The following is a 9843-nucleotide window of genomic DNA, read 5'->3' as shown; positions in this document are numbered from 1 at the left end:
CCTGGTCCTGTTGATCCCTGCTGAAAGGAAGACTTCCTCCTAGGTGGTGGGGCTTCCCCTTCTCAGGAGTCATACAATTTCTGGGCTGCCTCTTGTCAGGCTACCAGCCATTGATGACTATTGTCTAAGTGTGTCACTTTCTTAGAAATTGTAAAATGGCAAAATTCTAATTTTTTACCTATTTTTCATTTATTAGCTAGAATACTTCTATAGAGAGAAACTTCCCCTTATCCATTCTTAGGTTAACCTGAGTATAGAAAAGACAGGATGAATGTTTAGTAGTTTTCAAAATAATGTGTGGTTTCTGTCTGTATTCCAAACACAGTGCATGTTTAATACATATGAATGTATAGGTTTAATTTAATTATATTTAATGTTTTGTTACATTTCAGTTATTATCCTCATTGCTACTCAAATCAACTTATTTATATCTAACAGGTGTCTTTGAAACAACCCTAGGAGTGTGATAGCTTCCATGTTTGCTGTTATGACCAGATAGTAAAAATTTTAGGCTTTGCAGGTCGTAAAGTCTGTGTTGCAATTACCATTACATGGTATGTCAATAAATGAGTGTGGCTGTGTTTATTTCTAGTCTTGGCCTCAGAAGCGAGATGACGAAGGGAACGTCATCATTTGGAAAGCATTGCAATAAGATGCACACGTTATGCCACCACTGTGGCTCTAAGGCCTACCACCTTCAGAAGTCGACCTGTGGCAAATGTGGCTACACTGCCAAGCGCAAGAGAAAGTATAACTGGAGTGCCAAGGCTAAAAGACGAAATACCACCAGAACTGGTCAAATGAGGCACCTAAAAATTGTATACCATAGATTCAGGCATGGATTCCGTGAAGGAACAACACCTAAACCCAAGAGGGCAGCTGTTGCAGCATCCAGTTCATCTTAATGTCAACGATTAGTCATGCAATAAATGTTCTGGTTTTAAAAAATACAAAATAAATAAATAAATAAATAAAAAATAAATAAATTAAAAAAGACAGCCCTACAGGCCATTTTTTTGTGGACTCCTGTTCCAAAATAATCACAATCTGTGTACTAAGACAAAAATGCCTAGCAAATGCACATCATTAAGTGTATTTAATCCTTGCTCTATCTCGTGATCCTACCAAAATGTATTTCTATTTAACTAGTCAGAAAAGGAAAAGAGGCAATCATGGAGAAGAGGTAGAGTGAATGGTAGGGGCGATGGCATTGCTTTGATAAAATAATAATGCTTCTTATCGCGATTAAAAACATATCTCTATATATACTCATAGATGTATAAAAATATAAATCTTTGTATGTGTACAAGTGTATGTACACATGTATGCAAACGTCTCAGGTTGCTTAGTTTCGTACTTTTGTAACTGAAGGGCAATATTTAATCAGACATCTTAAAAACCTGCTGGCAAGGCTTTCTTGGGGGTGCTTGGTGTTACTGTTTGTAGATTCCCAGAATCTCAGGGTTAGATGGATTCTCACCTTAAATAGTATAACCCTTCCAGTGGGTGACTTCCTTTATGAATCAACCAGCAACCAGCCATTCAAAAGCCATTTGAATGCCTCTAGTGATAAGAGGCTCACTTCCTCCGGAAGCTGACCATTCTTGAATGATTCTTTAAATGATTTTCTTAGTGGTAAGACCACATCTGTACCTTTTTGAATCACTTCTGTAAGGAAGTCATTTCCAGCCAACTGGTTTCATCAAATTCATCTTTTACAGGCTTTCCTATGGCCTGCACCTCTTTGTAGAATTTGTCACCGCTGTATATGTGGGTATTTGATTAGTTACTCTCTCCTGTGCTAGACTGTAAACTTCAAGAGGGCAAGGATACTGTTTTTACTCACTTTGTATACCAAACATCTAGCACATAGCAGAGTCTCAAGAAATAATTGTTAAGTGAAAAAATTTGTTGCTATTTTTCCCTCTATAGTTATATAAAATAAGTGCAACCCACTAAAATATCCACTGGCAGTACCACACTCCTCTTAAATATTATTTTTCCTAAGGTAAATGTCTAAAGCCTCCTCAATAATTCCTTTTGTTGGAAAACTTTTGATTTTTTTGTTGTTGTTGTTGCCTTCCTTTGAACAGCTTCCAATGGGGCACTCAAATTTGACCAATACCCCAGATGTACCTTGACCAGATCAGGTTTAGAATGGGACCATCATGTCCTTATTGTAGAGACAGAAACAACCATTAGCATTTGGTAAGAACATTGTACAGCTGATTTATGTGATGCATTAAAAATATTTTGTCTTACTTGTATACTTCTGAGTGTAGACTGAATCTGATGGCAGTTAACACTATCATGATGCTTGATTTATGCAAATCCACTGCGTTCCCAGTTGCTGTTTTCCTTACTGAATTATATTGCTTTATTTAAATGTCCTGCTTATTTATTTTATATTGGGAGCCGAGGTGTGTGATCTCTGAGTAGTACAACTGAACATAAATACATTACTACTCTTTAAACAATTTTAAAACTGAGAGAGTTCCTCTATACATACCACTGGGCAGCCTTCTTCCCAAATTATTTAAGTCTTCCCTGACATCAGAAAAATAACACACCATTTCAGTTGGTTAGGAGTTTATCTTTGCATAGCATACTCTTTTAGGATCTTATTTTCAACATATCTTGGTTTCTAAATACCTACAAACCTGTAGTTTCCAAGCTGCTCCTTGTTTCACATGATTTCTGGAGAGAACAGCAGCTTATCAGTTTCCACGTCCCTGATACAGGCCCCTCTCTGCTCCAGCAAAACTAGTCTTTCCATGGGATTTGCAGTAGTAATTGAGTATCTGGATCAGGCATCTTCTGTCATGAATTCCTTCCTTGGAATACATTCAGCAACTGTCTAACCTCATCTCTCTCACAAACAACATAGGCCTGAAACATAGTGATCTCCCTTATTAATTAAAGGCACAAAGAGCTTGGGACCTGCTGCTCTGAGGGATTCCAGACCATCAAGGGCTCTGGCAAATAGCTGACCCAGGCAGAAATGCTGGCCAGCCTCTTCCCTTCTTAGGGTGTGGACTCATCTGACTTTCATTCATTTAAGGAGGAGAGAATGCACTGAATTATAGATTTCTTCTCTGCCTTTATCATAATATTTCACAGGCACCACAGTTGTGGGTGTAAACTTGGATGATAAAATGCAAACAATGTAGGATTTTTTGTTCAACTTTGGATACAAAGATGAATTTAGTGTCCCTATTCTCTTTTCTACCTTCTTCTGGTCAACCTCAGATACTGCTATAATGCCTGCTATGTCTTTGTTCATTGGAGCCTCACATCTTCCTTTCCTAAGCTTTAGGTCCAGGATTTTCATTGCCAGTTGGGCATCTCCATCTAGATTTTATAATGTTTCCTCAAACTGAAAGTATATAAAATCAACATCATCAACTTTTTCTCCAAATTCTTTCAAAATCCTATCTTTCTCAATACTAATAACAGCTATTTGGTTCCTCAGACTCAACACCTTGGAGTCATCTTTGCCACCCTTGTGTTGGTCTTACGTGTGCATAAAGCTTGCACTGCTGGAAAGCCTGTTACTTGCTCCTCCACCTCAAACCTTCAGTCCATTCTATGCACTTGAATCTTTCACAAGCATGACCACTAGACTGGAAGTCTTACAAGGGTAGGGGCTGTTATTTTCTGGTTCACGGCTGTCTTCCTAACACAGAAAACCATGACTGGGGCACTCAAAAAATTTCTTGAATGACTTAGAAACTTCATAAGTTTTCATATGTTATTGCATGATGAAGAACTCCCAGCTTGGTATTTGATATGGTTAGGCTTTGTGTCTCTACCCAAATCTTATCTTGAATTGTAATCCCCAGGTATAGAGGGAGAGAACTGGTGGGAGGTGATTGGATTATGGGGGTGGTTCCCCCATGCTGTTCTTGTGATAGTGAATTTTCATGAGATCTGATGGTTTTATAAATGGTAGGTTTTCCTGCGCACACACACGTTATCTCTCATCTGCCGCCACATAAGACGTGTCTGCTTCCCCTTCCACCATGACTGTAAGTTTCCTGAGGCCTCCCCAGCCATGTGGAACTGTGAGTCAATTAAACTTCTCTTCTTTATAAATTACCCAGTGTCGAGCAGTTCTTTATAGCAGAACTGCCTGCACTAATACAGTATTGCAGGTGTTCCATGACTCAGCACTCTTTTACTATTCAAAATCAAAGCAGTTCCCCAGAATTCATCTCAAAAGGATAAATACAATGACTACGCAGCTTACTCTGCTGAGAAGCAACTGTAACTAGGATTTTTGTTGTCGTTGTTGTTGTTAATAAAGAGGTCTACACAAAAGACAATGGTTTTCCTACTCCTTTGCTCAGACATAATCACAGGTATAGAAAAGGAAAAAAAGAATATCCTGATATCATTGGAACCACTTATGATGAGGGCAAAGTTTTAATTTGAAACTAATCCAGGGTGTGGTAAAACTGCCAAACTTTTCTCATGGTTTTGAAACAGTGGAAATGCTTTAATTTTGAATAATTTAATCGGTCAAACTTAATCAATAGGAAAAAAATCATGACCAATTTCAAGGTCTACTCATTTATACACAGTTAAACTCCACAAGTATTTGTTTAGTAAGTGATACCTGGCTATTCTTTTTCATGGAAGAGGTGGTCTCCTTAAAACTGCATTTTTTTGGAGTATGATATAGAATGATGGGAAGGGAGGGTGAGATGTCAAAAGGAACCGTATAAAGGAGGCACCTTGGGCTCAGCTGTCGGCTAATTAGTTAAGCTTTTGAATAGCAGGAAACAGTAGCAGAAAATGAAACAATTGAGCCCAAAGAGCTGGTTTTGGAAATGGGCAGAAAAAGCAGTTTCACTTGCTGTGTGGACAGCGGTATCAAGGAGGCCACTATTTTACAGCTTCAGCTCGTGAATGCCTAGAATCTTAGATTAAAGTACACTCATTTGGCTTAAAATTTTATTTCCTATTTTTGCAGAATGACCCTTAGGTGGTAAAACATTGCACCTTTGCATTCTTTTATACCTTTAAAACTGATTTCATTTGTAATCATTTCCTCAGAGAGGGGAAAGTTAAAGGGCACCCGGGTGGCTCATAGGAGCATTCACAGGGCACACACCAGTTGGGGAAATGGTGAAAGAAGAAGATAACACTCAAATTTCACAGTTTTGACAAGGGCCACTGACTTTCCATTCATTTGTTCTGTAAGTAATTATTGAACTCCAGAGGTGTCTTTTTTGAGTAATGTGTTTGCATAGGCCAGGTGTAAGTTCCCAGAGTTGATGTAAATGTTTCTTAGGGTGAGGACCTGTATAGCAGGGAGCATGGAGAGAGTGGAAAGTTACCGTGGTCTGGTGATCTGAATGAGGGCACTAGAAGGAATATTGTAGCCAGGATTTCACTTGCTGTGGCCTCCCGCTATTGTTTCTACCACCACTGCTTCAACTTGTTTTTAGAGGCTGTGCTTAGAGTTCATATCACAGGGGTGTCTGCATATACGTAAGACTGACGGTCATATATGATTTGTTCATTCGTTCATTCATTGAACAAACATTTCTAGAGCAGTTTCTATGTGCAGGCACTTGATTAGGGCATGAGATATACTGACTTCTTAAGGCCCCTTGCTTGACAGCTTTAACCCAGCAGGAGAGACAGGTATGAACAGGTGATCACATGTGTGATGCATACTATACAATGAATGTGTAGGATGCTATGAGCATGGAACCTATCATTAGGGAGAGGGACTGGGAGGACAAGGATGTCATAGTTGAGGAAGGAACCAGATTATTTAGGAACTTCTAGGCTGTTTGTTGATGTGGGACTTCTTTTTCTAGGGTCAAAGGGAATTAGTGAAAACATTTTAAGCCAGTGAATAACATAATTATATTTGGGTTTTTAAAAAGAACATTTGGGTGCCACATGGAGTGTGGGCTGGAGGAGGCAGGAGGGGCTTCTGGTTATTTAATTAGGTGGCCATTACAGGATTTCAGGCAGAGATGATGCTGGTGTGGCCTAGTGTACCGGCAGTTAGGTTAGGGAGAAGGGGGTTGGTGAGCGAGGCAGTTAGGAAGTAGTAGGTTCCAGACTGGGGCTTGCCTGGAGGTTGTACTTACAAGAAAGAGGGAGTAAAACAAGACTTCCAGGCTTCAACCTTGAGCAACTAGGTGGATGGAGGTGCCATTTCCACTGTGGGGAAAGGTGAGGAAGAAGCAGGTTTGAAGGATAGTTCCTGAGTGCATCTTTCCACATGTGGAGTTTGAAGCACGAAGGGGGCAAACAAATGGCAATTTTTTTTTCTTTTTTTCTGTTTTTTTTTTTTTTTTTGAGATGGAGTCTCGCTCTGTCGCCCAGGCTGGAGTGCAGTGGCGCAATCTCAGCTCACTGCAACCTCCGTCTCCCGGGTTCACGCCATTCTCCTGCCTCAGCCGCGGAGTAGCTGGGACTACAGGCGCCCGCCACCACGCCCGGCTAATTTTTAATATTGCCAGTAGAGACAGGGTTTCATCATATTAGCCAGGGTCGTCTCGATCTCCTGACCTTGTGATCCGCCCGCCTGGGCCTCCCAGAGTGCTGGGATTACAGGCGTGAGCCACCATGCCTGGCTTTGATCAGACAGTTTTTAAGCTTTTTGGTGGGGCAGGTGGGGAAGGGATGCACAGACCTCTTTGGAAAGCTTACGAAAACCATGAATCTTCTCCCTAGGAAATGCATACACAAAAAGACACGTAAAATTTTGCTCAGAGTGACAATGGGTTCAGAGGTTAGTTTAATTTACTTAACATTGATTGGACTTATTGGTGTGTGGATCAAGTGTAGGATGACCGCACAGTCCAATTTGTCCTGTGCCATTCTTTCCTTGTATCTGGAACCGTGGTGTTTCATCGTTAGTGCTCCCTTTCAGCCTCAAAATTTCCTATTTGGATAATAAATTTTGTAGTGACCTTAGGGGCTCACATGTCCTCTAACCTGACTCAGACCTTCCAGCAATTCACGGATCCACTTCAGGACTTCTGTTTTCTCACCATTCTGGCCACTGACCGCCACAGCACCTTTGATTGGAAGATCCTTTGAGCAGTCATGCCGCTCTTTCTCAAGCCGCGTCTGCATATCCCATGTTCCCCGTCAAAGCAAATGCCTTTTGAAAAGCATTTGTCTTCTGCCAAGATTCAGTCATCTTTTATCTCTTCTGAATCTCTGTATTCTTCTGAATTCCTCCCATTTATTCCCTCGTTTATTCCAGCATAGTATTACTTTATATGGCTTATTCATTGCTTCATGGGTCAGTTTTATTTCTCCAGCTAATGGCAGTGCGATGAAGGGGAAAATGCACAGGCTGATTAGCAAGTGCACAAACAAACGTAAGTTTCATAGCTGCTCTGAGACTCAATTTCCCCATTTGTGAATTAGATATATTAGCTAGTTTGTAGGGCTGTTGAGAGGTTTATATGAAAACCGCACAGTGCCCGCCACATAGAATGATTCATAGTATTGATTATCAACTTCATTTATACTGCCCTCCCCCTCCCCCTGAGATTCTCTCACAAGGCTGAGCTCTAGTCAGTGAATAGTAACCATGTCAGAGGAGGAGGCTGAACATACTGTCTATAGTTATTGGTGAAATAAAAAAGGCAGCTTTGGGCACAGTAGCTAGAAGAACAAATATGTTTTCAGAGATTTTTGTAGTAATTAATTACCGGTGTCTTTTTTTTTAATTTGCCAACAACTTGATGTTTTCACCTACTATCTTTTGTTTACATTCCACAATGCTTCTCAAGGAAGATCGTCATCACAATAGGCAAAATGTGGTCACTCAACCACAGAAAAGTGGACATTTTCTTGGGAATTTCATCGTATCTTGAATGGCTTCTTCCTTTTCATATTCCTTAAATGTTTAATATCCTGAGCAAGTCCATCTAAGCCATTTCTCAGTCACACAGATTTTTCCCTTATATTATCTTTGTCTACCAAGTTAATATTTTCCTATAGCTCTTCACAGAGCCCAGTTTCTTTCTGATTGTTTTTAGGAAGAACTAAGATTTCCCTTCCTCCCTTTCTCCCTTTCTTCCTTTCTTTTTCTTTTTTATACAGAAGAAAAAAAATCCCCAAATGTCCCACTTACTCCTTTGCTGCTTTTTCTGTCTTGGTTTGTCACCCAGGCTGGAGTGCATTGGTGCCATCTCTGCTCACTGCAACCTCCGCCTCCCGGGTTCAAGGAATTCTCCTGCCTCAGCCTCCTGAGTAGCTGGGACTACAGGCTTGTGCCACCATGCCTGGCTAATTTTTGTATTTTTAGTAGAGATGGGGTTTCACCATGTTGGTTAGGCTGGTCTCGAACTCCAGACCTCAGGTGATCTACCCACCTCGGCCTCCCAAAGTGCTGGTATTATAGGTGTGAACCACTGCGCCCGGCCTGCAAGTCCTAATTCTTTTTTTTCCTTCAGTTGCTTTAGGGGTAAAAGTGGTTTTTGGTTACATGGATGAATTGGATAGTGGTGAAGTCTGACTGCGCCCATTACCCAGGTAGTGCACATTGTACCCAATTATGTAGTTTGGTTAATCCCTCACCCCCCTCCCAACCTCCCACCTTCTGAGTCTCCTATGTTCCTTATATCACTCTGTGTGCCTTTGTGTGTCCATAGCTTAGCTCCCACTTATAAATGAGAACAAACGCTATTTGATTTTCTTTTTTTGAGAGGGAGTTTCACTCTTGTTGCCCAGGCTGGAGTGCAGTGGCACAATCTTGGCTCACTGCAACCTCTGCCTCCTGGGTTCAAGCTATTCTCCTGCCTCAGCCTTCCGAGTAGCTGGGATTACAGGCATGTGCCACCACGCCCGGCTAACTTTGTATTTTTAGTAGAGACGGGGTTTCTCCATATTGGTCAGGCTGGTCTCGAACTCCCGACCTCAGGTGATCCACCCAATTCAGCCTCCCAAAGTGCTGGGATTACAGGCGTGAGTGAGCCACCATGCCTGGCCCGCTATTTGGTTTTCTATTCCTGCATTACTTCACTTAGAATAATGGCCTCCAGTTCCATCCAAGTTGCTGCAAAAGACATTTTTCATTATTTTTCCTGGCCGAGTAGCATTCCATGATGTATATATAGCTATTTCTTTATCCACTTATTGGTTGATGGACACTTAGGTTGGTTCCATATCTGTGCAATTGTGAATTGTGCTGCAATAAACACATGTGTGCAGGTGTCTTTTTGATATAATGAGCAAGTCCAAATTCTAAATTCAATTCCCTTTCTTCCATGGCTTAGGTTTGCTGACTATGTGTAATAGTCTACTGAATCAATAGTCAAGGAGCAATATTCTTAGTTTTGTAACTATGGTTAAGCTCTGGGAAGAGAAAAGAAAAAGACACATTGTTTTCATACTGGTTTTATTTCAAAACAAACTCAATTACCATATATTGGAAAAACTATTTTCTCAAGTTCAAGATGACACAGGTGACCTGTGTTCTGGAGAAATACATGTGTTCATTCATGTCAGTCTCTTTCCTTGATGGTGTTCTGCCAGGAAAGGCAAGCACTGCCAACCAGGCAGTAGACCACATCTGACAGTCACTGTGCTTGTTGGTCACACACAGGAGCGTTTGTGTATCCTGTGCCCTCCTGGAATTTCCTTTGAACTCTCAGGAGAGTCAGAGCTTTGGACACACATCATCTGCAGTTCAAAGTATTCAGAAGCAATTAGACTGCAGCTTTCAGTCAATTAGTTAACTACCTTTTAAAAGGCAATGTGTTTATGTGATCTGAAGAGAAATCAGAAAATTTACCTGCCTTTCTATCATTTTGACAGCAGCTTGTCTTTTCAATGACATTCTCAGGAATAAAAATTCCT

General features: G+C 40.8%; 1 protein-coding gene across 1 annotated transcript; it reads left to right on the top strand.

Annotated features, from left to right (window-relative positions):
* The first annotated feature begins 596 nt into the window (after positions 1-596).
* Positions 597-913, top strand: LOC101125960 (large ribosomal subunit protein eL37-like). Its single transcript, XM_055348738.2, has one exon. The coding sequence runs from the start codon at positions 612-614 to the stop codon at positions 903-905; it is 294 nt and encodes a 97-aa protein (XP_055204713.1). The 5' UTR covers positions 597-611; the 3' UTR covers positions 906-913.
* The last annotated feature ends 8930 nt before the right edge of the window (positions 914-9843 follow it).

Source organism: Gorilla gorilla, chromosome 7 (genome assembly GCF_029281585.2).
Source record: "Gorilla gorilla gorilla isolate KB3781 chromosome 7, NHGRI_mGorGor1-v2.1_pri, whole genome shotgun sequence".
NCBI classification, from domain to species: domain Eukaryota; kingdom Metazoa; phylum Chordata; class Mammalia; order Primates; family Hominidae; genus Gorilla; species Gorilla gorilla.
The sequence above is the reverse complement of the archived record's forward strand: the minus strand, read 5'-3'. Positions and strand labels throughout refer to the sequence as shown.